Source organism: Anser brachyrhynchus (assembly GCF_964034855.1).
Source record: "Anser brachyrhynchus genome assembly, chromosome: 3".
Lineage (NCBI taxonomy): Eukaryota > Metazoa > Chordata > Aves > Anseriformes > Anatidae > Anser > Anser brachyrhynchus.
This window is the reverse complement of record NC_137696.1, coordinates 95063822-95091486: the sequence shown is the minus strand read 5'-3', so window position 1 is coordinate 95091486 and position 27665 is coordinate 95063822. Positions and strand designations below refer to the sequence as shown.

The window sequence follows — 27665 nt, the reverse complement described above, 5'->3', positions numbered from 1 at the left end:
TGCCAGCCTACTTCCCTTATGGAATCATATAGATCGTTTGGGGTTGGAAGGGGCATTAAAAACAATCTAATTCCAACCCTTCGGCCGTGGGCAGGGACGCCTCCCTCAGACCAGGAGATCTCACGACCCAGCTACCTTCCGCGCGTTATTTCCACGCTGTATTTTAGCTATTTGTATTTGTACCCGCCCTGGCCGGCCCCCCGCCTCCCGCCCCTCCCTCAGCGCCCAACGGCCGCCGCGCCAGCCCCGCCCGCAGCCGTTGCGCACGCGCCGGGCGCCTGAGGCGGCCTGGGGGGGCCATGGCGCTGCGGCTGCTGCGGGGCGCGGCGGGGGCGGCCAGTAAGCGGCGGGCGGGCGGGCGGGGCGAGGAGAGGAGGGGAAGGGGGTGAGGGGAGGCCTGGGGGTCTCCCCGGCTTCTCCTTTTCCTCTTCCTCACGCAGGGGCGGGGGCGGTTGCCTCGGTGGCTGAAGGGCGCCTGAAATGGCGGCGGGGGGGGCAGGGGCCTCGCTCTGCCCGCGGCTGGGGGGGGGGGTGAGGGCGCGAGGGGGCCGCCTCGGCGATCTCTGCCCCGTGCCCGGTGTGTGAGGGGCTCGGTCGTGCAAGGAGCCCCGAGCGGTGGGCACAGGGCGGCGGATCAGGGCCCTGCCTTCCCCTCCGAAACGTGAAGCTCCCGGCGGCCTCCTGCCGCGGGGCTCCTGAAGCACCCACCCGGCCGTCGCTCTGTGGTGTCCTGGCTAACGCAGAGACCTCCTGCAGGCTTAGTTTGCAAACGAGTTGTTTCTGAGGAGGTGGAAGTTCTAGAGAGCTCTGTAGCCTCCAAGAAACGTAGAGTAAGAAGCATGAATGTCCTCCACAGCCATGATTTTAATTTGGTAGAACTAGATGTGTTTTGGGTATTATGGATGTTGGCTGTGCGGCAGCTTAAAAGACGTGGGATTTTCAACTTCTTTTTAAATTCAGCCCTGTAATTAAAACATTGCGTGGCTTTGTGACTGCCCGCAAAGGAAGAGGGAGATCAAGGGCAGTTTGCAGAACGTGCTGTACTGATGAGGTTAGAATCATAGAATATCCCGAGTTGGAAGGGACCCATAAGGATCATCGAATCCACCTCCTGGCACCCCACAGGTCTGCCCAAAATTTTAGACCATGTGACTAAGTGCACAGTCCAGCCGCTTCTTAAACTCCAACAGGCCTGGTGCAGTGACTACTCTAGGTTGGTTGTTCATCGTGCCTTTCTCAGAGGCACTTAGTGTTGAACTTCTCTCGCCTCTGTGTCAAGAAGAATACAACTTGGTCAACAATAGCAAGTATTACAAATAGGAAAATTTGATTTTGTTTCTTCTGTGCTGAGATAATCGATTTCATCAGTAGCTTCATCGGACTTCTGTTTGAATTTAGACTAGAGTATCAGCCATAATTTAGTTTTCTAAATAGCTTCTCTTTCACCTTGCTGAAGAGCCAGTTGACTGGCAGGAGTAGAAGGATCCAGTGTACGGATGAGAATTAAATTCCTCCCTCTTCATAATCCACCATGTCATAGCTAAAGGAAAAAAAAATAGATTCCTTTGGGGCATTGGCAGTGGTTGGTATGGTTTATGTGACCGTAGGGTTTAATCTTAAGGTTGTGGTATTTTGGGATGAATAGATGCGCAGATTCTGGCAGCGCAGGTGGATCGTCGTTTGGTGTAGGGGAGACGAATCCGTGCTGCTTGCAGAGGCTGCCTGGTGCGGTCTCTAGCACGGTGGGATAGTTCTTCGCAGTGCTTTGCACCTGGGGTGGTACCGGGAGGATTCCTGCTTGAATCCTCCTTAAGAAAGGTCAGAGCCCCTTCAGGCACATGTCCACAGTGGACAAGAACTACTCTCTAAACATACGCTGTCTATGGACATTTGGCTTTTTAAACGATTGTGGAAATAGCGTTCATTTTGAGAGGTTTTGAAAGTAATTTTTAACTTGTTAATGACTTCTGAATTTTTTGTGACTTACAGTATCTGTGCACCTCTATGTTTTTAGACTACTTAACAGAACTTTGAGGTGTGGCTGATAAGCTTTCTTCTACATTTGTGTTTAAAAATTGTTAGTAGGTCTTTGTTAAAATAAGTAACTTTTTTTCTCTTTAATGCATTTGCACAATTTGCAGGTGTATACGTGAATGCAAATGTGTTTAAAGTTTGTCCTGCTTTTGCCCACCAGCTTAATTATTTTACCATCCTAAACAAAGCCCATCTGTTTTGTAGCAACTTTCTGGAATACCTGTTACTAAGGGAACAAAGTTTTTTTTCTTTTTTTTTTTTTAATACTTTCCTTTGGGAAGGCAGAAGGTTTTTCTGACTAAAAAGCTGCTGGAAATGAGCCAAAACCTGGAAATCAGCTGGTTTCTTGGGGAGGATAGGATTCTTCCAGGAAAACAGAATGTACTGGTCTGTGCTAGCACAACTACTATTTAGAGTCTAAAATACAAGAAGGTAATGATGAAGAGAAGTTCAAGCAGTTTAAAATACACTGTTTATGTGAACAGAGTTACACAACTAACACAGTTTTCCCTGCATATGTTTCTAGGACTGAAAATAAGAGTCTGTGCTGATTTCTTAGGTGGCTGGGAGTTGAGTTTTGAACTAATATTTGGAGGGCTTTTTCCTGGCCTCCCCTCCCTAGTTTCTGAAGTTAGATGTTTTTTTTTTTTTTCCTTTTTTTTCCCCCCCCCCCCAGAGGTTCTCTAAACAGTGCTAGAACTGTTCAGTGTTAAAGCCTCACATTTACGTTACACATGTCTGTTCATTTGACAGGGTCATCGGTTCTTTGCAGCTCTCTGAGGAGCACCAGCTCTAACACAGGAGGAAGACCTGAACCCGCTAAGCAGGCACTTAAGAAACCGAAGTTACCAGTAGGTCGATTTGATGAACCGGAAGAGTCCAGTATAGAGAGGGAACCCCTGGAAAGTAAGTCATGTTTTACCAAATTGAAAGCCGTGTTTTTTAAAGTAGAGATTTTGAGATGTTGTGCTGATACATGCTTATGAAGAGGGATAGGTGTTCAGCACTCTTCAGAATCACTTTCTGGGCTTAACGGTTCTGAAAACGAATGGAGATGGGGCAGTGGTGACAAGTCACAGCAGAGGATGTATGAGCAGAAACTTCTTCGAAACAAGGGCGGTCAAACGCTGTAGGAAGTCGCCCAGCGAGGGTGCTGCTAAGGGTCACTGGGGTGGCCAGCATTAGTCTGTTACCGTATAGCTCTAACCGATGGTGGTAAACCCATGAGGGCACCCGCTACTTTTTGTTATCCAAAAAGTCAGTTCTGTTTCTTAGTCCGCAGAAGATTCCTGACCTGTGCCATATTTCATGGTCACCGTTTCTTAGCCTTGCACAGTGTTTTGAAGAGCAACAGCAGATGCTGTTTCCTGAGCCCCTCGGTGGGGCCGGGGGCCCTGATGAACTGCGGCTGCTGGGGCTGTGTTCCCCTGGCCTTAGTGCAGGGAGCCTGGCAGCCCCAGGTGCCAGATGTGTCACTGCCGAAAGCCAATGGAAGCATGTGCTTATTTATCAGACAGGAGAGAGAGAGAATCTATTTCGCTCTCGTTTTGATGAGCCATCTTTCCTTAAGTAAAAGTGCTGGGCAGACCTGATCTTACACACCAGTGTGCTGTTCTGTCACTGTTTGTTCACCGGTAGCGATAGCCCATGTTTGTCCATTCCGAGGTCTCCAGGACAAGCTGTTTCAATATAGCAATAGATCCCTGTGAACATCCAGGTGACGGAACGACTGAAAAATTATAGTATGGTCTGCAAAATGTTTGCAGGCAATTTCAGATTGACTCACTTGAGCACTGATTCAGAGTTGTTCTGTAAGCAGTGTTTAATTCTTAATTTCTTGTTCTTTTATTTCCGAGGAAATAAATGCCATCAGTGCTTCATTTAAAACAAATGCATAATTATTATATTTTGCTTTTGGCTTAAGTGTTCTATATTTAGAGCAAAATTTAAAGTTTCTTTTGGCTTTAAATGTGGTTGTACTTGGGTATTTTTACGCATAACATCAGTTTGTTAGGATGCCTGCTACCCATTGTATCCTTGATGGCTACTAGAAAAAATGTGAGGGTTTGAGATGGCTGTTCGCGATTCCCTCTGCCGTGTAGCTATCATGGAGAAACCTTCTGGCCTTCTGTGTCCACTGTCAGCACAGTAGTGCTTGGGTATCAGGATGATGACATCTGTGGGATAATGCAAGATGCTTTTGTGCTCCTTGAACTGTGGGGAGTACTCGAGTACTTGACATTCCCTGTCAGGGTCTGTGTGAGTGTTCAAACAGGCATCACAGCATGTCATCGCGTATCGCCTGTAGCCATAGGAGTCTTCCTCTGTCCCTGCCCTTTTTCATCGCTCTCCAGGATTCCTGTTGTCTTCTCGCGTTCTCAGCCCTGCTCCTTGTTACTTGCGTCCCCACCAGCGCTGGCTCAGTGACGCAGCAGAGGGAGCCCGGAGCTGGGTGTACAGGAAGGTTCTGGAATCACCATGGCAAGGGGGTGTGGGGTGCAGAGAGCTTCAGAGCACTTTGCAGTCAGCCGCAGGATGAAAAAATACCCAGCCTAGGGTGGTGCCGTGCCAGGAAGTAACTCCTCCGTGGCTTGGCGATGCCTGTGCAGCCGTCCCTGGGTTACTGTGAAGAGAGGGCCCCGTTACGGGAGCACCGAGTAGCACAAGACTGCCGGGGGTGGAACAAAGCTGCGTGGCGGTAAGGGCAGGTGGCGTCAGGGAGGTGTTGGGGGCGTGAGCTGAGCGTGCAGCTCAGCACAGAGATTTTGGAGTCCCCTTCGCACCCTGCTCGGGAAGGGTCCCACCCTCTCCTGAAGGGGCATCACAGGGACTTAGCAGGCTTATGCTCAGTTTTAAAAGGTAAAAAGTCTAGTTTTAGTTATCTAGGATTTCACAGTACCTTCTAGGATGGTGGTATTTAGTCTGGTGTTGGTAAATCTCAACATGGTATTTGCTGAAAAAATACCATCCATGACAATATGGTGTTTTAAGTCCAAGAATTACAGAATCTCGACTGAAGTTCTCACACCTGTGAGTCTAAAATCAGAAACCTAAACAAACACAGACAACGACCTGATATTTTAGATGTAGCAAACGTACGTACAGCATACCTGCACGATGCCCGTTCTTACTCCGAATCCACTGTGGAGCTTTGGACATTGAGTTGCTTTTTTGTTTGTGTGACGGAATTTGATCGTACTTTCCTGACTGTAGCCACAAAACTCTGAAATGACTCTTTTATTGCTCTGGGAAGTGCTTAACTCAAGGTTGCCTTTAAAAACAAGATAATTGATTTTGCATTGAAGTGTGGACTGAGAGGCAAAGCTTACAGCTGATGACAACTTTCTATTTCACAGAACGGCTGGGGTTGGCAGGGCCCTCTGGGGGTCCTCTGCTCCGGCCCCCTGCTTGAGCAGGACCCCTACAGGTCTCCAGGGAGGGAGGGAGGCACCACGATGTCTGTGCAACCTGTGCCAGTGCTCTGTCACTCACACAGTTTAAAAAAAAAAAAAAAGTGTTCCTGATGTCCAAAGAGAACTTCCTTTGTTTCAATTTGTGGCCATGTTTGTCAACATTACAGGCATGTTAATGAATTTTCCCTGTCATTCTAGAGTTCCCTGATGGAATCAATCCTACTACAAAAGAGAGGGGTGGACCTAAAGGCCCTGAACCGACACGTTTCGGAGACTGGGAGAGGAAAGGACGTTGCATAGACTTTTAATGTGTAAATGTATCAATATTGCTAATAATGTTCCTATGAAAAATATATCATGTATAGAAAAACCTCGACTAGATTTGCTGTGAAGCTTCTTGTTGCTGTCATGTTTGTGATGAATTTTCTGAGAGATATTTTATGTAAATAAACACAACGTACCAATTTTGGGAGCTGTTCCTTGTATGTGCATCTGATCTTCAGTAATATTTATCCTGTGCCAGTATGAACGCAGGCATAGCTATGTGGAGGTGGCAGAAAAGATAGAGGTGTCTGTTTGAAAACTGGCTAAATGCTGCTTGGGGGAAAAAGGAACATTTTCTCACACCTTAGGGTCAAAGGTGAGTATTAGATAAGATGATCTTAATATTGTAGGCCTTTAAATATCGCTAGTGTACCTGGCGTGGAGCTGAACACCTTTCAGTCAGATTGAACTCAGTCACTTGTTCAGGAATTTACCTGGTTGTAAAATACTTGAGTAGAGTGTGAGCCTACCGCTTCTGTATTATTAATATGAGAATAAGCTGACATTATTAAAACATCTCAACATACTAACGCTCCAGGTATTTGCTGTGGAAGCTCTTTTTGGTAGACTAAACAAACTGATTTTCTGTAGTCCTCAACAATGGAAAGTGTGTGTTCATTTTTTTCATCCCTTTGTGTTTCCTTCCCTGTGCTTTGCTGATTTCCCAACCTCTTCACTTCCGCTCTGCGCTCCCTGGCTTATACGTTCACAATTCCTATTGCCTGCTTTTGCCATAGCATCACAGTGGGCATTAAAACTGAATTAAAGGGTTTTGGAGAGCACAGTACAGTCTTCCATTTTATGGCCTAAATTTCTCTTTCCTATCCAAATATTTTTTTTGTGCCTTTTGCTATGCCAAAGCAAGTTCTACCTGACTGACAATCAGCTTCAGGCATGATTTATGTTGTTCTGCGTTACTCAGGCTCTGTAAGAATGTACCAATTCATCCACTTTTGCCTTTTGCATGATTTTATTAAAGCACCAAAGTGTGTCCTTGTACAGATCAGTAAAACCTCCCTAAAAACCCACCTGACCTGCGGCCAGTGGGGAAGCTCCTCCTCCAAATCTGTCAGTTTGGATACCGAGTGTGTATTTTGTTAATGTAGTATCACGCTGGTTGTGGATTAAGATGTTTGACTCACTGCCATGATGCCCTACAAAAGTATCATGTCTGTTTGGTTAGGTTTATCAACCAAGTATCTCACTGAAGAACAAAATGAGGTTTATTAAAGCCTATTTTTTTTCATAAAGGGTGTTAACTAGTGGCAATTATATTTTTGATCCCTTAATCTTCTATAAATTCTGCAGCACTGCTTGGATACTGGAAAATCAGTCTCTATTTACCCGATTCTTTCTTGTTGTCCTTCTGTAGTACAACAGCTACATTTTCCCAAAATCTATTGAATTTCCAAGTTACCTAAAAATGCACTGGGTAAACTTATTTAATATATGGTGTTTATTAAAATGTCTATTTCTAGTGTTGCTTTGCCTCTTCGGTTGCTAGTAGAGGGGAAAATACGTCACCACCCAACACACCACCTACTTCTCACATACGAAGCAGAAATTTTAATTGGAAACTTCCGCCTTTTCTGCATCATTACCAATAGGCTTAACGTCTTAATTAGTGAAGAGGCAAGAACACTACTGCAGTTATTTTACTTTTGCATTCTGAATCTTACCCATGGGTTGTTGCACGATTTCATTATCTCTTGCCAGATTTTGCCTTCCCCAGCACAAGCTCTGTGAATGTTTATCTTGTTCCACTTCTTGGTGTTCTTGATACTCGGTTCCAATTGCTGCCTTCATCACCGACAGGTTTCTGGCTGCAGCTGTGCTTCTCTCTGGTTACAGAACAGCACTTTTTGGCTAGCGTATAAAAAAATCGTTCTTACCTGCCTATGGTTTTATTTTTCTGTTGTCACCTTTGTGATTAAGAGCTAGATCTACCAATGTTTTTTTGCAAAAGGAGATCCCCATGTCAGAACTTGTGACCCATCCCATTTGTTGCTATCCTTGAGGAAAGTAAAATCGCTTGTTTCCTCCCTGATGTGAAGGCTCTTCAGGCACCTGTGTGTCCGCCTCCATCCAGGTGGTGGCTGTCCCTTTCTGAGCCACAGGCAGTTGTTTGCCACGGAGCTCAGGCGTGTCCTAGGCACTCCCTGCCTGCATGCACTGAGTTCCTTCATTTGAAAGCTGCTTCTGAAAGCGCTGTCCGTACCAACAAGAATGCCTCAAAAAGGCATGGATTTTTTTTTTTTTGCCTTCCAAAACCTAAAAAGCTCCTAACCGATGTAAATACAAGTTGTCAGTGGGTAGGCGCTCAGGAAATAGAGGATACCTCTTCAACATTAAGGAACAGGCCTTCTTCACCACCTCCCAAGTCCGTGCTGCTAACTACCACGTATTTTTTTAATTTGGTTCGGGAATGTATCAATAAGAGAGGAGAGGCCGAATGTTTGGGCAAAATAAATGGCCACAAGGCATATGCCAAGGAGCTTTTCGGTCTGGCAATGGGGCATTTACCAGAGGAGCCCTGGGCTCCTTTATTGATAAGTCCAAAATATTGTTTTGTGGTGTTGCAAGATCCCTGTCAAAACCAACAATGGTTTCAGTGCAATAACCAACACAATGACATTGCAGGGTGTAAATGATAATTTCTGTTTGGTTTTCTTGCAATGTCTGCAGTTGTGAAAGAAGCACTTCAGCACTTTTTCAGTGCTGTCTTCCTGCTCTTTCCAGAGGAATAATATTAGCAATTCACTGTGATGTAGCATAAGGGTAAAGCTATGACTTGTGGCATTAGCTATAAGATTAGCCATAAAGGTATGTCTTTATTGTAAATACCAATTAATCTATTTTTGTAGCTCTTTTTTGTTGGTATAAGAGGGTGGAAAGCATCAGGGGTTTTATTCCTTTTCTGTTCTCTTAAATTTCTGTGAGAGTTGTTCTGCCTGGGTAAGCAAGATCTTGTAATTTTGGAGGATGCTTGTTGCTCTGTCTTTACTAAAAAGCTGCATGTTGCTTTTCTGCAGTAGTTTTTCATTGTTAAACTTCTTTCTGCTAGTTTGTTTACATACATTCAGTGCATTGTTAAAATTATGAAGCCTATATTGTTCTAAGGAATTGCTCTGTAATTACTTTGTTACAAAATATATGAAGTTGCACTCTGCAGTTAAAATGTTTGCTATATGTTGTCATGTTTGGAAAGTATATATTTCAGTGCTGATTCTACTGAGTTAAAATGCAAGGTTGTATTATATAGTTGAATGAGAGTCAAATTATCCTGTCTCGTAGCAGATGTGTTTAAAGGACTGTGGAATGTTGTTATAAAATTTCACTGCTTGTTTAGTTGACTGCAATAAATGGATCACAAGTACCATCAGTCTGTAGCAATGTGGCATTTTTATGATGCTGACTTTGGTTTTGTCGCTTAAAAAGGACCACAACACATTGTTCTGAAGTATCAGGAAAATGATACAAAACAATGTATTAGTTTGTGAGAGAAGAAGATTCGGAGATTCTCTGGTATTTGTAATTGTTCATCAATCGTGAACAGCATTGTGTATATCATCAAAGCTAAGGAAATGATTTGAGATTTATTTCTGTGTGCTGACAGTGATCAGAAAACGTAAAAATCTGTGATAGCTGCCATGCTTTTGTAACATGCAGTATGGAAACACCTTTGCTTGGCTGATGGTTGGTGCACTCCAATACTGCTGCGCTGCTGCTCCCTCGTACATCTTGGTAGTTGGTGGCAGGGCGTAGTCATGTGTGATCTTCTTAAGGATTGTTGTTGTAGAAAGGGCGGCACAGCACAAATAGAAACAAATATAAAATCTGGTTTTGGCAAATCCTGAGAAAAGTTCTCTATTTAAATTAAGTATTGTGAAGAGCAGAACTAATGAAGTCTTGTTTCTTATGAGCTTCTTGAGCCTCCTGTAAATCCAGTTTCTTTACCCATGTTCTCTTGTTGAGTGACATTATCTCGCCCAGGCAAGAGAAAGGGCATCTTTCTGCTCATCTCTTCCTCTCTGGAGGCGATACTTGGACTTCTTTCTTCTGTTCCCTCCTCCCCTGCACTGACTTTGACAGAGCTGTTAGGAACTTACTTACCTTGGAAACTTTTCTCTCCTCGATACCTTTTCAGAATAGGTTAAAGTTACTTGATGACTTCTAAAGTAATGGGGCAGTGCAGACATTAGCCTTTCATCCTTTGACCGTACATTTTTTTGTTGGAAATATTCATTGTCTCTCTGCATTTTTCTCTCTATGAAAAGATGATATTTTTCCCCCTCAGAGAACATTAAAAGTGCCAATTAAAGCTTACAGCAGTAAGACTTTGACAAGCTTTTTCCAGACATTAAGTCTCCCAGTCAACTGTAGTCTCAAGCCTTAAAAAATCACATATTTTAATGGTGTATTTTTAGGATAAGAGTTCACAGCTCTTTAAAGTCCTTAATTAACAAATTCATTTATAACAAAGCTGACATACCCAGCCATTAAAACACACAGTTGTAATTTTCAAATGTTAGTCTCTGTCAAAATTAGGTGAGCTATGAAGTGAGTTGGTGGTGAGGTCAGTTCTGGAGGCCAGATAATGAACTATTGTTTGCACCGAGATTCCCACCTCATCAGCTGCTTAAAAACTCAGCGACTTCCCTAGCCATCTGTGCTCCCTTCGTAATTAGCTGCAGGGGAGGAGATGCCTCCCAACAGCAGCCCCTCTTAGAGCGGGGAGATGAATTCCTCACTACAGATGGTGAATGGGAGGAAGTTTTAAGTGTATCTTCCCCATTAACTAACTGTAAAAGCTGCCTAAATAGCTATCTTAAGGTCTCCCTTATCTTCAGACAGCAAGAGCTTATTGACAATTAGATAAATAGAACTGAACGTGTCGGGCTTTGCGGTCGTGGCAGTAGGGAAGCCAGGGTGCCAGTAAGTGCCACGGCCTCAGAGCGAACCGTGTAAGGAGACAGCAGGACCCGCGGTGCTTTTGCTGCCTGTGCCCTTCCCAGGTGGTTCTGGTGGGGAAGGACACCCAGAGCCAACTCGTAGGCACCTCGTGAACAGGAAATGGCTTCCCTTAAAAGGAGAGAAAAAAGCCTACTGATAAAGCTTTTTTTTTTTTTTTTTTTTTAATTCCCTCTGCCCATCTACCTCCCAAACAACTACCTAAAGCACCTTACAGCCTGGAGGGTAACACGGCTATATCATACCTGGATGACAGCACGTACCTCAAACCTAGGAGAAGTGTGTAAAACTAACAACTAAACTCCGATGCCCTGCTAAAAGAGGGGGAACCAACATGAAGATAAAGCTGGCAGACTAGAAAAAGATGAACATATTTGCTCAGCAAAACCTTAATCTGTGTGGTTTCCTTATAGCAGGGTAAGGAACAAACTGGAACATCTGTGTGTTTCCAGTTTTCATTTGAAGGATGGGGAAAATTTCACCGTCTCCCAGAACATACGTGAGCAAATGTTGCTTAGCTCAGGGAACATCATGCCTTCAGATATTTTTTTTCTCCCAGGGCTTTCACTTGCAAGTTCTACAGTATCGATGTATGATCGTTAGATTTTATTTTTCCAGTGTTACACTGAGATAGGAATGCAGTGTAATAACAGGTAACTGCTTGGTCTGGCAGGCATACTGCTTCATCCTTCTTGTATATGGTGATGCCATTTCTTCAGCCCAGTAATGACAGCTACAGCTCTTCTCTTGGTAATTACGTGCTATTTAATCCTGCTTTTAATTTTTGACATTGAGGTCATTTTTGATAGGTACCTTTAGTTCCTTTTCGAGTGGTAGCAGTATGCTTCACAAAAATAAATCACAAATTGCAGATATTTCTTATTCTTCTTTCTCTGAAGGAAATCTGACAATTTGTATTTTGTATCTGAAGATCTTGTTGGCAGTCAAATAAAAAAGGTAAGTCCCATGGACTAGAACTCCACCATCTCAGAGTTGTGTCTGAGTCTCACACTCAGATTCGTTATTATAGTAAAATGTAGCTCTCGTGGGAAGTCAAGCATGCAAAGGGAGAAAAAAAGAGATGCCCCAGCCCTGGAGGTGTTCAAGGCCAGGCTGGGTGGGGCTTTGGGCAACCTGGTCTGGTGGGAGGTGTCCCTGCCCATGGCAGGGGGTTGGAACTGGGTGGTCCTTAAGGTCCCTTCCAACCCAAACCATTCTGTGACTGTGATTCCATAGGTGAGTAAGACCAATCTCCCTGAGTGTTTTAAACACCAAATCATTTGAAGGCCTCCTTCCTTAACTGGGCACTGGTGAAGAGGACTTAGCTGTTCCATGTACTGTTGCTGACCCTTTTTCAGAGCGCAGTTAGCCTCCCGTTACACAGAGTTTCTATTTTGAATATAAACTGGGATTTGTACACCTACTAAAGAGACACCTCTACCCACGGCTGCTTTGGGAGATGTCCTCTCATCCCCCGGCTCGGAAGGACCTCTGGTGCGCGAGCACCTGGCAGGGAGAGGCTGGATGAGACGCTGAACAGGTGCAGGAGGGCAGGCAAACGCGCATTTGGACAGCTGGAGACCAGATGGTCCTTCCTATAAAACTATTTCCTATCTGCAGCCAAGTGTGGATAATACCAGGCGTGTCACAGAGGCCTGCTGTGCTCCGCAGACTATGTGAGGAGAGAGAGCGGGGTAACGCTAAGCTGGATTTGAGCAGCGATTGTGGTGCTTCACAGGAAGCCAGAAGGCACAGCAGTACAAGGATGCAAGGGAAGCTGAGTTACTTCCCCGTATTTTTGATAAATAAGGGGGGAGAATGAGGTGACTGGAGCATTAAGGTAGCAAGCTGTGTCCCCATGCCTGAGATAACCCTTTGTGTGAGTGTTTGTTACTAAGCAGTGACAATACTGACGTACCTGTGCATTGAAATGCCTCGTATTGTCTCTTTTCTGGCCCGTGTCCTCATATACTTCGGGGTGGCAGAGAAAAAAAAATGATAGCTACCACCACGAACAGCTTCGTTGTGATGGGGCAGCCGGGCAGCCGAGCAGATGGCAGGGGTGAGTCGCGAAGCGGGCGTCCACTGGGGTTCACAACGAGCCCGTGGGGACACCTCTGTGCCCACCCTGGGGCACGCGGAGCGGTCGCTGCGCCCTCAGCAGGAGGGGAGGCAGGAGGTGGTTTTCCGATCCTGGGCTGATCTGCGACGGGCAGTGGAACCAGAAGCCCAGCAAACACGGTTCTGTCTCCGGAGCCCTGCCTCCATTCCCGAGTGGCAAGGTCACCAAGTCCAGCTGACCTCCCCTCTGGGCCTTTTCCGTGCGGCAGCGAGCCCTGTGCTCCTGGGCTGGCAGGGACCTGAACTACTGATAGTCCTGCGCACCCTTCGTGCCTGGTCTTCAGGAGAAAATGGAAAACTTACCTGTTTTATACCATAATAAAAATTGCAATTCTTATCTCTTCTGTCTCTGCTTTGACGCAGTCCCAGGGTTTTCGCTGTCACAACAGTGTATGTGCGTTTTTCTCTCAGTTTATGGGAACGAATAAGGTTTGTGTCATTTCAGAGTGTGTTGAAACTGATAGCAGAGCAGCACTGCTGATGGTGCTTGCTTTATTTTAGACCACACTGGCATTGGAAAACACAAAGTTAGTTTTTTATCCATGAGCAGAGGAATGAACATTTGCTTCTGGTGTTTGGAAGAAAACTAATGCGCAGATTTTCATCATTTGCAGATTGCTGGGAGAGAAATGATAAGGTACAGCCTGCTCTGTAGGAAATTCTCATGGAACGTAATTTGGGAATAGCAGCTTTGTAGTCCACAGAACCCTTTCCAAGTGCTCTTCTGTACGCCAACAGCCAGATCTATTCAGAGAATTTCAGAAGTGGTCTGGATTTCACACTGTTCCTGGATGCACAACAAACTTCTTCTAAGCCTGTGTTCATGATTTTCTTTTTTTTTTTTTTTTTGAATTTAGGCTATCTCCAAATTGCCTTCTCAGAGCCAGTTCCAGCACGAATACACTGCTTTGCTAGCCTCAAGGACAGGAGGCCCAGACTTACCAGGAGATTTACCGTGAGAAGGGCGACCAAGCTGGTGAGGGGTCTGGAGAACAAGTCTTACGAGGAGCGGCTGAGGGAGCTGGGCTTGTTCAGCCTGGAGAAGAGGAGGCTCAGGGGCGACCTTATCGCTCTCTACAGTTACCTTAAAGGAGGCTGTAGAGAGGTGGGGGTTGGTCTGTTCTCCCACGTGCCTGGTGACAGGACGAGGGGGAATGGGCGAAAGTTGCGACAGGGGAGTTTTAGGTTGGATGTTAGGAAGTACTTCTTTACCGAAAGGGTTATTAAGCATTGGAACGGGCTGCCCAGGGAGGTGGTGGTGGAGTCACCATCCCTGGAGGTCTTTAAAAGACGTTTAGATGTAGAGCTTAGCGATATGGTTTAGTGGAGTACTTAGTGTTAGGTTGAAGGTTGGACTCGATGATCTTGAGGTCTCTTCCAACCTAGAAATCTGTGATACTGTGTGATACTGTGTGAGTCCTGAGAAGGACTCTGTGTACTGGAGACTGGCCACTGAAGCCTCGGTAATTTAACGTTGCTGGGTATGCAGGGGTTATTGTTACTCACCCCATGAGCAGTAGAACGCACTGCAGCGAAGCAGGGCTGGCACAAAAAAGAACAAGTTCTGTGGGAAGCCACTCTTAATACAACTTAATTTCCTATGAGCAGTAAGAAAAGTACAGTATGACCTAGTACATCACCAAATGTCACAGCTTCCTCTCTCGCACAACTCCTATGCTGCATCCAATCCCAAACTCATCATCTCTTCCTGTCGCCTCTCTCCCAGCACTGTTAGCTCTCTACCCCCATTCCTTGGCTGCGGGCTAGGCAAACCCAAGCGTATCATCTGCAGAACAGGTGAGTCACCGTGCTTCCCCGCTGTCCCACGTAGATAACCTACAGCCTCACCGAGCAGCGTCCCAATGCTGTCCTCTGCAGGGGCAGCCGGGGTCTGTAGGTTGTCCTCTCAGCTACCCGAGTGCTCTCAGCCACCCTGTAGGCAGCAATTTGGACTCCGAGCATTTTCCACTGAGTACAGGCATCCTGTTTTCCTGTGGCAAGACAAAATGTGTGTGTTGTTCCTCTCCATGGAAGGAAATTATTTCACTAACAGCCTCCTACACACAGCTGAAATTGAAAACCGTAACCATTTCTAGAATATGAATATCTACATACATTGCCATAGCCTAATGCAGAAGTGTTTGCAGCTTTCATCCCTGTGTGGGAGGTTGTCACTTCATGAAACCATTTCACAATGCATCAAAACTCGATAGCTACAAATTATAAGGAAATATTTTATGTAGTAAAACTACAGCTAATAGTTTTTCTTTTGGAGCTTGGCTAGTTTATACATATTTTAGATCATTTTGAAAACTGAAAAAGTTGCTGAAGTAGAAAGCAAATGCTGATGTCTTATCTCCACTCCTGAGAAGCTGTTTACCAGATGCACGTTTTTTTGCAGTCATGAAAGAGGAATCCTGATGGGAGACGCCAAATCGTAAGACACCATGATAACACCTGCTGGAAGTATACCCCAAATCCAGCTAGGCCAGCAACCTTCATCTGATTGATAAAAGTATTGCCAGGCACTTTGGCAGAAGCCCCCTCCTTACAGGCATTGTGGGATGATAGTGGGACATTTTCCTGATTCCCTCTTCCAGAGAGCTTACCATGGTCTTAAGAGTTTAGCTTTTAAGCACATTCAACTTTTCAGCATGGTTCTCTTCAAGGCCCCATGTTCCTCAAACAGGCCTACACCTTGTACACAAAATAAATTGACAAGAGACAGAACTAATATACAAAGGTATAAATTAGCTTTGGAAAAGATTTAAGGAACCATTTGCTGAGCTTCCTTGAATTGTTTCTTACAGTTTATCTTTTAATGCTCTGATTAGTTGAGATGCCTTGATTGTTTCCTAAGTAAAAAAGTCAATAAAAAGATAAACATCATTAAAGAAAGTAATATAGAGAATACATTTAAGATACTATAGACCTGATCAACTGTAATGTTTCTACTGACTTTAACGGATGTGAGACTGAATTCAATGTGAATAAAGATATTTTTTCCTCTTTGCAAATATTCAACTGAAGCTGAAAGAAGGCATGTTGGAGTTTTCCATTTGTAACAGTAATGTCATTATTCTTTGAGAGCATAATTTGAAATGCTGTCAGATGCAGTTATATTTCTCAGTGGAGAAACATCTGGTTACATCAGGTATATCTGGGTAAATCTTTTGCTTAGTTTTGCTTTCAAAATTTACACTTATAGGTGAACACTTACTTTTGCATGTTCATATGGGGCTCAGTCCTATTCATGCTGTTTTTCTAACTTTTCTTTCCACGTGAAATTCTAATAAAAACAGCATCTAATTTTCATGACCAATATCCTGCCCTCCAATCACATGCACCAAAACCAGAGGTTGTTCTTGATTTCTTCCCAGGTATGTGTAGTTCACTGTATCCCCAGACATTAAAAAACAATTCTTGGCCAAATATAAGTCATACTTCTTACTCCTCTTACCCACATCTCACTTGTCTTACCCAGCTGAGGCTCGTGCAGCTCCTGTACCTCTTGTTGTTTGCTGTCCTATTTGTGGGCTGTATTGTTGTCCTGCAGCGGTCACAGAACTGGCACAAAATGCTCCATTTGCATCATCACTAAACAATGGGAAGAATTTGGAAAACACATGAGCCTAATAGCTGGTAATCAGAGTTTTCTCAGTTTATGCACAACAGTACTCAGAGTACTCTGTCATACAAACTAAACTACATGCCAGTTGTGGCTGAAGGGTGTTTAAGAACAAGAGGAGCAAGGAAGAGTGCAAGAAGAATGAAGAATGTGTAAATGAAAGAACTTCTTTGGAAAGGTATCTGTATACACACCACTTCTCCCTACAGATGCTTTCTCGTTTAATGTCTGTTGATGTGTAAGGGTCGCAATTCAAATATAATATATTAATGTATTTTACATCTCCAAAGAACTGTACTGGTATTAATACTCTCAGACACCAATATGAGAGATTTTTAAAGGCAAAGAAATGTGGACACTCTGAAGCAGACTGAGAAAGCATCAGAGCAAAAACTGAAGTGCTGAAGTCCCATTCTCTTTTTGCCACATGTCCATCGTTACGTTAACATTAATGGGTCTGTCCTCTTCCTCAAGGAGCAGAACTTTGGAGAAATTATTGTTCTAAACCCTTACAGTGTGAAGAAAGGGTTCTTTTAGTTGCATGTTCAAGACAATGCAAGCTGAAATACATGAAGAGAATCAATGATGAAAGCAAACATCTTGGTGCGGTGACAGATAAAGTCAACAACAGTTTCCACAACCGGAGACACGTGAACAAAACCTGAGATGGCACTGTTCAGCCAGGTGAGGGTCAACCTGTTTGTGAAGGAGCCTGGGAAGGTCTGTTTCAGAGACTTCCCAACAGCCAACATGTGTAGGCTACTACATGAAGCACCAGGGCACGTGTCTGAAAAAAGCTATGTGACTGGGTGACACCAAAGGCCACACGGGGAGAGAAACTTGGGAGAAGACCAGTAACTGCATCTCCGCATCAGTTACACTGAGGTAGAAACAGACACATGGTGTCCTCAAGAAAGTGACCTCTTGGAAGCAACAGATAAAACCACTCTATAGCATGTATGTCACAGTCGAGTTGTCGATAGTGTGTGGGTCCTTTGTCAGTTCTTACGTTCTCAAAACAAGTATCTCTGCATGTGACTTGAATAAAACTTATTCTCAAAAGGAGCAATCTCATCAACGCTTATGCAACACCTTAGGCTCTTTTAGCCACTTTTGAGTAATTCTTTTCTTTTAACACTCATTTTTTTTCTCAGTTTTTACCCTTCCTGTAGATTTATTTTTGTGTCAAGGCTTCATTAACATTAAATTCAGGTTACTTGAAGGAGGAAAAACTCAGTTGCTTCTTAATTTCCATTTACTACCAAGTCCTTCAAGTCTATAATAACAGCCAATATTTCTTCTTAGTGTTTATTCTAAAAACATTTTCATTCAAACAAATTGTATCTATGAAAGCTGTTTATCTTTGAAAATTTACAGGAAAAGTGTTAGACTCCTCACAGCAATCATTCACTAATAATAAGGCTTCAAATTCTACCAACTGTGTAGATTTCATCTGATCTATTTTTAAACATTTTCCTTTCTGCACATCCTCCGCTGGCTCTGCAGTCTTCGCTCTGGATTTCTGAGCGGCTAGAACTTCCAAAACTTCATCAAATACTGCTGGCTACAAACCAGCTTTTTACTACAGGGTCCTGCAGCCTCCTCCCAGATACTTACCTTGGAGGGTTAAGGACTTGTGCACATGAGGTATTTTCAGTCTCAGCCAGAAGTGGGATCAGAAATCAAAAAAACTTATTTTACAGTGCTGCTGCTCTGATAGGTGTATTTGGGAGCTGTGATTCCAGGAGGAGTCATACAATTCTGTGTTTGGGACTGCTTGGTGCCTTAAAGGGTCAACGAAGTAAGACAGCTGCTCTCAAGTGCAGAAAGCAAGTGCTTCTTTAAACCTCAAAATCCATGCCATCTTCTAAAAATACATACAAAGCAGGTAGGTATTTCAGGAAGAACACATGAGCACAAAGCAAAGGCTTTCACCTTAATCCGAGCTCCAGGGATGCGAGACGTAATATGTTCTTTAGCACTTTGCTTCTATAAATCAGAATTAACTTTTTAAAGGAGGCCAGTACATTATCCTCATCTTACAAAAGGGAAAACTAAGCCATTGGAGGTGGAGTAACTTGGCCAAAAACAGACCTGGGTCTGCCTGTATTGGAACAGACCCATTTCATCCAGGCAAAAATGCAATCTCTGACTACATCTGCTAGACACATCAAAGAAAAGTACAAGAAAACCTACATTACGTGTGCTGAGGAATCTGCCTGTTTACTATGTTGTGTGGGGCAGAAGTGAGGTTGATGCAATTGGTACCAGTAAGTTATGCCTTCAGTCCAAAAAAAATAAGCAACAGGAAATTTGTTTTTCTTTCCTTTTATATGATACAAATAGGTAATAGAAGCGTGTGATACGAAAAAAAAAAAAAAAAAGATAAAAAGGCTCAGTTATTGTAGTTTTAAATTACACCATCAACGTCACGTAAACCACCCTGAAATCAGAGAGCCACTTACAGAGCTTCGTTAATGTGTTATATCTCTGAAAGCGGCAGCTCAAAGGACATGAAACCTAGTCTTTATTGAAATGCAAAGTGAGAAAATAGCAAAGAATATAAGGAACTTGTATAACACAGACATGGGTAAATTTCAATATTGCTGTGACACCCAGGGAAATTTGCTCCTTGGTTATGTGAGGCACAGCCAATGAGATTCATCTGAAACCAGAGGAAGCTGTGGATTGTTTGCAATGTTTTCACTTACGGGTGGCTTCAGAACCATCAGGGAGACAGAAAAACCCACTGCTGATCTTGAGAGATTTCATGGAAGACAATCCCAAACTAGAAATGAAACTAAATATTAACATCTGCGTCTGATCAAACTAAAAAACACCCTCTTCCATGTCCAACAGCACTCTTCCATCAGTACAATGCAGTCCAGTTTTATTTTGCATTTTTCCATTGGTTAAAAGCCATACCATCACCATCGTTCTCCACTGACTGGGCTGAAGGGGTTCAGAAGCACATCTCTGCACTCCACTTTGGATTTCTACTGAGTAGCGTGTCAAAGGGATGCAAATAAGCCACATCCCTATTTACATACTTGAATGATTATCTGAATTTAAGACCCGCTGGAGTTAGGTAAGAACGAAGATTTGTTGGAACTATACATTTTTACTTAATTAACATAAAATGCTCATGGATTTTAAGTGAACTATTGTTAATTCACATTTCAAAATGTCAAAACTATTAAAAGCCTATGGCTAGGGCTTATCCTGTCTACTTCAGAACAAAAAGTCTTCTGACATTAAACAGCTGTCATGGACATGAATGCTCCAAGCTTGTATATTAGAGACAATTCCCAAGAGACTGCGTGGTGCTGAGAACGCAGAGATGACGGCTGACCTTGGGTGTGTCATTTAAACTGAAGATTCAGAGATGATTTCACATCATCAGAGCTGTAAGGACAACATTGCTCATTACAAACCATCCTTTAAAGAACAAATTATTATGTCCTGCCTAGCACTAGACTATTATTAAATGCGCTGCATAAGCAAAACAACATTTCAATAGAGCTCTCAGTCCAAATTATGCTGACACATGAAGTATTCAAGTGTTATGTTGGACACCTTATTTCAACAACATGCATGTTCCAAGTTGTTCCTGCAACTCATCCAGTTAAGAAAAGCCCCTTCCGCACAGCATGCATGAACGCAAGCAGGGTCTACCAATGTCATAAAGCCATTAGCATGAAGCAACAGTTGTTAGAACATCACTTACAGTTTTTCCTGCCTTTCCCACAATAGGAAAGGTCCATACCACTCTGAACAACAGGCCCTGAACTGCACTTTCAAGGAACAGGAGCAGTCAGTTCTACTGCTCAATGCGCTTATTTCTGCCTTCACAATACCAGGTACTGACATTTTTTTTAAAAACTCAGTGTTTGTTAAACAATGATCCCCCTTAGCAGACTTAACATCACATAGAATACATACTTACATCAACTTTTGAAAGTCTAGAATCTCAGCTTTCTTTTTTATTCACTATTTCATCACATTCAGTAACACGCTTCCTTCTTTGCAGGAGAGCTTCCCCGAAGACCTGCAGTGCATTCTGGAACTCTGCATGGGAGTAGAGCCTGAAAATAGACCGTCGTTCTGCACTTCAAAGGCTCTAGAATCATCTGGCAGACAGTGACATTAAAGAACACAAAATGAAGATTCAGAAGCAAGAGACGAGTTACGGAAAGCACATCTTAATCTTGCAGTCAAACAAATGGACATTGTGTAGAACATTTTTAGAAATCACACAGGTCTTGTCTGGGAACCTTTAATGGTCTTTCTTATTAGTACAAACTGTCTTAAATCTGTCCCGTGATTTTTATATGATCTTTTTTTTTTTTTTCTTCCCTGTAATTTCTGCACCCATTAGCTAGCTGGACCTTTTGTTCTATAACCTTTTCTGCTCAATTCCTAAGTTAAAAGATCATTTCATATTCAGTGAAGTCAATGCACGGATTTCAATGTATGTCTCAGAACCGTACACTTTTCTTCAAGAAAAAGAAATATGCTTTCCAGATAAAACGTCAGAATGAAATAAACACAGAAACAATGTGCCTTTGGGGAGTAAGAAAACACTCCAGGGCTGATTATACTTGCCAGAACATTGAACATGGACCCATCGGATTGATTAAGTCTGTCATAACAGCAAATCATTAAGCCGTAAAAGAGAAAATTCAATGTATTTTCTAGAGATAGAAGTCTATTTTTAAAAAATCAAAGCAATATTGGTTTTAGCCAATCCTTGTTGCTTTACTGTACTAACACTTTGAGCAGGACTTTGACATCAAAGATGCTGTAGTAACAAAAGTACAGACATCTCAACATTAATTTTTCTTTTTTATTATATGACATCTATCTGGACCCGTGTCAGTAAAGATGAACACGCCAGGCATGCTGTAACCAGTGCCATGCATCAAAACATGGAAAGGAAAAAACTGTGAGGGAAAAAGACCAACACATATTCTGTACGGGGAGAAAAACTCTTGTTGAAAAGCAGCTAGGAGGGGTTTTCCACAAAAACTTCCCTTCTCTGTGAAAATATGATCTGGAGAGAATTCCAGCACTGCCTTAAAGTGGAGCAGTAGAAAAACTGAGGCAAGCAAAGTGAGCTGAGGGAATCCCAGTCAGATGCCTCTCCAGAGAAATCCTGTTCTCTCCCACATCCCCGAGGGACACACAGACCTTCCAGAGCTGCAAATTCTTGGAATGAGAGCTCACATTCTCCCGACGTTACGCTTTCTGTGCAGTGTAGCTCGGCTTTACATTGTACACAAAACAAGGGAAACAACCCAGGAACCATCACAGACTTACTCGTGCTTCGAGAGGCAGTCACCCAGCTGCCAGACATAGACACAACATGGTGAACACATCCAAGCGCGTTTCTCAAGCGATCAGTCACAGAGGGCTGAAGGAAGAGGCTTTTTCATTTCTTGAGAATCCACTGAGTGAAAAAAACACGTTCTCCTGCAGATAGGAGCTCAGCTTGCGAGTGTTAAGGACATTCTTTTATTGATAAAAGACTCACTGCTCACTAAAAATAACCAGCTTTTGAAGTAGAAATGATACTTCTCCAGCATCTCTGGACTTCAGAGAAATTCAGAAACCAGTATGATTTGCATAGCCAAGGCTATGACCCAACCACTTCAGCCTCCCCCAGTAAGAAATTATCTTGAAGGAGAAAGCAAAGTGAAAGTACTTCAAATGTATCTCCTTAACATTTTCACTTCTTTGAGGACGATTATACTCTAATACTAAGACAAAACAGGTAGCATTGGCAGAAGCACTGCAAATGTTCAAGCAGGTAAGATCTAGCACGAAATTATTAATTGTTCCTTGTTGAAAAGATTAACACTGGTTTATTTACACTAATATTTAAAGAGTGCTACAGAAAATAGTAGGAAAAACATACTGCTACAGAGGCAGATCTGTGTATAGAGAGATTCTTTTGGTAGCAACAGTCTGAAGCTCGTGGTTCATCAGCTGGTTTTCAACCTGTGCTCTCCACAAGTTCGTGATTTCAGAGGGCTGAAAAAGCGTGCTACATGAATCACAGCTTCTACTGTTAAGGAACTAACACTGAGATTTGTTCCACGTGAAGCCAAAATGAAAAGCTTTCCCAGCTTTAGGGTCAATCCTGTAGTTTACTGAGTCAACAAAATGTTTTTAAGCTCTAAGACTACCTATTGCACATGAAGGAGTAATTACAATGGAGCTCAGCTGTCTCACTATATGTTTTCTTTTCATATTTCTCCCTCATCTTTCAAATGTATGATTTTGCAACCAATTTTACATCTGATTGTTGCTCTTCTTCTTGGCTAGCTATCAAGGGCTGCTGATACCTAAGACTGGTATTCTTATCCTAAAAGCCCGAGTGAGCCAAATGCATGACTCACAAAGTTTCATCTAATAGTCTCTCTTTTTGAGCTTCTCTTCAAAAATCCCAATCTTAGAATGGAAATGAAAAGGCTCAGGCTGAAACATACACATAGCTTTCAACAGCTGAAAATACACAGGGAGCTTGGGAAGCGCAAAGCATTTCGTTTTTAAGATCTCTTCTTGCTTTGGAACCGTGTGGAGCTTCCATTTCGTTATATTGAACACCCACACTATTCTGCACGACATTCCACACAAGAATACAGTGGCCAAATATATGCAGTAGTTTAAGTTATAATTGCATACATGCTTATTAGCTGTACGGCAATGATTTTTTTTTTCTGAGCTTACACAATTTATGACTGACAGCAAAGCTCATTAAAATGTATTTAGTCATTTGCATCCGTCTACTTAATTCATAGTTTCCTGCCAGGTACTCATTTGTATTTACAATTACAATGCAGATTTACTAATAACTCTCAAGAACACAAGATTGTTTGTGATGTGTCACCATGTGCTGGCATGTCACTAAACGATGCCACTTAGTAAGAGATGGACATCCCTTCCTAGTTTTAACAATTTCCATCTTAATTTTTGGAAATCTTTATATTTCAGTGTATTTCAAACGCTCGGCACCTACAGAAATCAGACGGCATTATGTGTGATACTATAATGTCCGTAATTGCATTCAGTATCAGGTGCTTGTTCTCTGTGCATAGACGTAAATGAAGAACCAAGAAACTGGAAGGAAAATTTATTACCTCTAATATCTCATCTCTCCAGTCAAGCTGCTGTACAGAAGCACAAAGTCACTGAAAATACTGCCTCCCCTATAAATCTTGCTTATTTTATACCTTTTAACCACCTCAGGCATGACACTATTACTGCTTGCTTCATGGGGCAGGCATTAAGTGCTGAAACTATGGGGCCAACAAGTAACTCATGCGGCTCCTGGGGCAGGTGTTTAATGGTTATAGATCAGACTTCCAATTGCAGTGATCATGCAGGGCTGCCAAACATTTAATACCCTTTTTGGGGAAGAAGTGAGATGAACTTGTTGTTCTACTACTATATTCGTACTGTATTCAGCTGTAGTTCAGACAGTCTTGTCCTAATAAATTTTGCATTGCATCATTGCATAAGGAATTTCTTTCCATATCAATACCTTATGTACGGTTAAAATTTTGTGAAGCATAAATTAATGCAAGTAGTATGTTAAATATATGTATAGTTTGTGTTAACATTTTAATGTTAGCATTGAAAAGGTTTATCGAAGCAGAATTAAAATTGAGCTTTGAAAACTTTCTGATTTTCAAAGGCTGGGTTTATATTATTATTATTATTATTAAATACTGCTTTTTAACACTGTTGAATTTGTTTACAGAATTATGTTTTTGTTTATAAGCAAAGAAGGAAAGTAACAAAATCCCCTGGTATAGGTTTAGATGCCTTTGTACAGCTATTACTTCATTTTCCATGAAGCTACTATTGCTTCCTTTCTTTTTTGTCTGAAGATACCAGAAGTAGAGCTGGGCAGGAATTTTCCTAAACGAAGTACATTGCTGGAAAATTGTTGATTAAAAACAACACTGATAATTCGTCTCTTAAATGACCAACTTCTGTACACTCAGGTACAAGACAGTCGCCCTCCCTACCCTTTACAGCCAGTGGGGAGATGCAAATGATCCAGCAAGTGGTTCGCCTCCTCCTAACGCAGGCTCTTCCAGATGGTAATTCACCTCACCGCAGTTAGACGCCTGTCTCAGAAGAAGACAAATCACCTTCTGGAACGTCCGTTTCTCTCCACTGACTATAAAGGGTGGCTAGCTCACTGCTAAATAAAGATTTCCTTAAGCACCTCAAATTTGTGAAAGAAATTCCATCTGAAGTGCTTTAGTGGAGTCTATGCTATAGTGAAGTCTATGTGCTTTTAGAACATAGTGGTTCATATTTTGGGTACTGCCTTTCTCTGACAGCCACGGGCTGCAGCTACCATGTTATCTGAGTCCGTGGGCATCCCAGACCCTGCAGCCTGAGGAGCCATCTTCAGAGCGCTGAGTTTCAGGAACATTACTGAAATGTCCATTTCCCAGAAAGACACAGATCTCTCCTTTCCTTTCCTTTTTCCTTTTTCTTTTCTTTTCTGCCAGAACAGCATGAAAATGTCTGAAGCAGTGAGGTTTCTTATGAATCAGAAATTCTCAAATTCAAAAACTCTGTAATTGGAACCCTGTTTATTTCTGGACTTTGATATTTGCAGATGAGACATTAGGAAACCACAGCTATTTTAACACCTGGTTTCATTTCAGTTAATAACTTTGCACCTGATACATTCTCCGCCATTAAGTCAAATTTATGCTAATACCATCCTGATTAGCAAATACTATTTAAAGTTGGTTTATGTGGAGATTTCTGAATAAAGTAGGTATCTAGACTTGGTGAATTTCAGCCAGGAAGATTATATATTCAGTGAACATCAGCTATCAGATTATAAAACAACATGAGCTTCAGAAGTTGCCCATAAGTATCCCTGCAGAACAGCGGTGTTGCCTACAGGATGACAAGTAGGAACAGCTAGGGAGAAGCTTTTTTCATGCAAGGTCGATCTGTGCTTTTTTACTGAACACAACGCAATCTCTAGCACCAGGGATGGCAGAACTCCAGTATTTGAGTTACTTCATGGAAAATTCACTTAGCCACGTGAAACCCACTCGCTTTGGAAGATACAGGTCTTCAAACACCTGAGTATGTCCTTTAACAATTCCAAAACTGGATTGTATAGGCTGTGCTCTGCAGGGCTTTATGAAAGGTGAAGCAAAGGGCACCAAGCTGACAGGCTCAGCGAGACAGCTGCCTATCTTCTCCTTCTGAAGGAGCCCTAGGTGGTGACATCTCTGGCCTCTATGCACTACATTTCACTGCAGACCTTAGCTTTTTCTAAAATCCATACCATATCCTGAAAGACATTTTCCCTTTTATTTTTCTTCCGAAAAATGCTTCTGGTGGTAACTTCATATATACAATACTTTGCTTTTCTTTAGGGTCTAGGAAAAGCAGCAAAGGCACAGAGGGGATATCCTTTCATCTTCTTTACATTCATTTAAGCTCTTAGGGAAATACCTAATAATGCATTTACAGCATGCTGTTTTCAAAGCACTACCTATTAAAATATTAATAACTTACTCATCTCAGTCTCCTAGGGAAGCAGGAAATTTTATATTTCCACTACTTTATACAAAGCATGGTAAGTATATTGAAGGAAAGGATAATTTTGCGAGCTGAACACAAGAAGGACATCTTAATGCTTGACAGTTAGAGGAGGATATCCCATACCAAGCCACTCAAGCATGCATGCAAAGTTGGAGCTAGTCCCAGGAAATAAACAATTGGGACATCTGGGTTTAAGGCACTAAGGCCAAAGCACAGACTAAACAAATACACTTACTCTTCACTTCTGTAATTTTTTCAAACACAGAAACTGGATCAATAGCCACTTTTCATGGTAAGTATCCCTGTATTCATTTTAGGATCAGAGAGGCTGATGCACATTAAGTTAAGCCGATTGCTTAACTTGACACCTTCTGGCAGCGCAGCAGATGTTTTCACAGCATATGTAATGTACAGGTCGAGTTTGTCACAAGGCGTAAAAGCAAGTACTATTTTCTTCTAAAATGGCAGTGCTGCTGCCACAGTCCTTTGATATAAGAACACAAGAAGAACTTACCAAGAATATGAAATGCAAGCTCGTTTCCTTTCCTCTCTGAGGGCATTTGTGCCCACAGTCCTCGCCCTTCTGAAAAGCGTTCTGTTCCCCAGAGCCCTGGGATGAAGGCGAGGGGCAGAGGTATGTCCTCTGCCCTTCTAGCTGGAGCTGTTTTTCTCTACAAAAGACACAGTAATTAAAGATACTTTGGGCTAGAAAAGGAGAACAATTTTATGCTCGTAGGTAAAATACTCAGCTGGAACTGTTTAATGTCATGTTTAAACAGCTAGGACTATTGCACCCCAATAACCACGTCCCTAGCAAAGCACAACACCAAGCTGCCGTTAGTTTTATGATTTTTCTGGTGCAGTACATCTTTGGATTCAGGCACTGCAGCAAGGCAGCTGTAGGATGCTAATGCATCTCTTGGCCTCATGCATCGGTACCAGGTATGCAGCCTCGTACCCAATACCGGGGCGCTCTGCGTGTCTTTATTTATTTGAGGGAGATCTAAACACGGTCTTCCATGTTAGATACCAACCTAACTGCTCAATATTGTGATAAGCACTTTCTCAGTTCTTTCTGTTATAAGTCTTCCAAGTTTAGGGGATAATTAATTAACCATCGGAGTTGAGCAGAAGAAAGACAGGAGTTTAACCGCTGAGGGAGAAGAGACCTGAATTCCCATCTGCCTCACTGAAGTGTTTTATAGGCTATATATATAGCCTCTAGCTCTTTCCAGAAGAGTTGGATTAGGGAAAAAAAATAACAAAAAAAAAAAAAAGGAAAAAAACAGAAAGCTTGGAAGAGGCTGACAAAAGGGCCGATACTGACGGACGGCCGGCACAGATCGAGGCGAGGGGACGCGACACAAAATGGCGGCGGGCAGGCGGCACCGCCACGCGGTACGGAGGGGCGGGAAGGGACGGAGCCTTCCTCCTCCTCCTCCTCCTCCTCCTCCTCCTCCTCCCCTCTCTACTCTTCCTCCTCTTCCTCCTCCTCGCCCGGTCCCCGTACCCATCCCGCCCTTTCCACGGGGCGGGTCGCGAGGGACCCGAAACCCCACGGGGCTCCCGCGGGGCGGCGGCAG

At 42.9% G+C, this 27665-nt stretch overlaps 1 protein-coding gene and 1 long non-coding RNA gene across 4 annotated transcripts; one reads left to right on the top strand and one right to left on the bottom strand.

Annotated features, from left to right (window-relative positions):
• The first annotated feature begins 190 nt into the window (after positions 1-190).
• SDHAF4 (succinate dehydrogenase complex assembly factor 4) lies at positions 191-9153 on the top strand. 2 transcript variants are annotated; one of them, XR_013948134.1, is made up of 5 exons: positions 191-339; positions 2788-2940; positions 5646-6087; positions 7250-7403; positions 7488-9153. XR_013948134.1 is itself a non-coding variant. In XM_080584095.1 (3 exons), the coding sequence occupies exons 1-3, from the start codon at positions 300-302 to the stop codon at positions 5753-5755; spliced, it is 303 nt and encodes a 100-aa protein (XP_080440221.1). In that variant the 5' UTR covers positions 191-299; the 3' UTR covers positions 5756-9153. The 2 variants fall into 2 exon arrangements, 1 of the variants encoding a protein (XP_080440221.1); XM_080584095.1 differs by having other exon boundaries at positions 5646-9153.
• Positions 8457-27565, bottom strand: LOC308191574. Of its 2 annotated transcripts, none has more exons than XR_013948135.1 (4): positions 27117-27565; positions 26597-26753; positions 20438-20621; positions 8457-16460 (listed from the first exon to the last, which is right to left on the bottom strand). It is a non-coding gene; the product is annotated as an uncharacterized lncRNA (long non-coding RNA). The 2 variants fall into 2 exon arrangements; XR_013948136.1 differs by lacking the exon at positions 8457-16460 and adding an exon at positions 16477-19896.
• Positions 27566-27665: the final 100 nt, after the last annotated feature.

Excerpts from the sequence above, each read along its gene's own strand:
- SDHAF4 (XM_080584095.1), top strand. The coding sequence starts at position 300 with ATGGCGCTGCGGCTGCTGCGGGGCGCGGCGGGGGCGGCCA. Across the intron at positions 340-2,787 it reads GGGCGCGGCGGGGGCGGCCA|GGTCATCGGTTCTTTGCAGC; the intron begins GTAAGCGGCGGG and ends TTCATTTGACAG. Across the intron at positions 2,941-5,645 it reads AGAGAGGGAACCCCTGGAAA|AGTTCCCTGATGGAATCAAT; the intron begins GTAAGTCATGTT and ends CTGTCATTCTAG.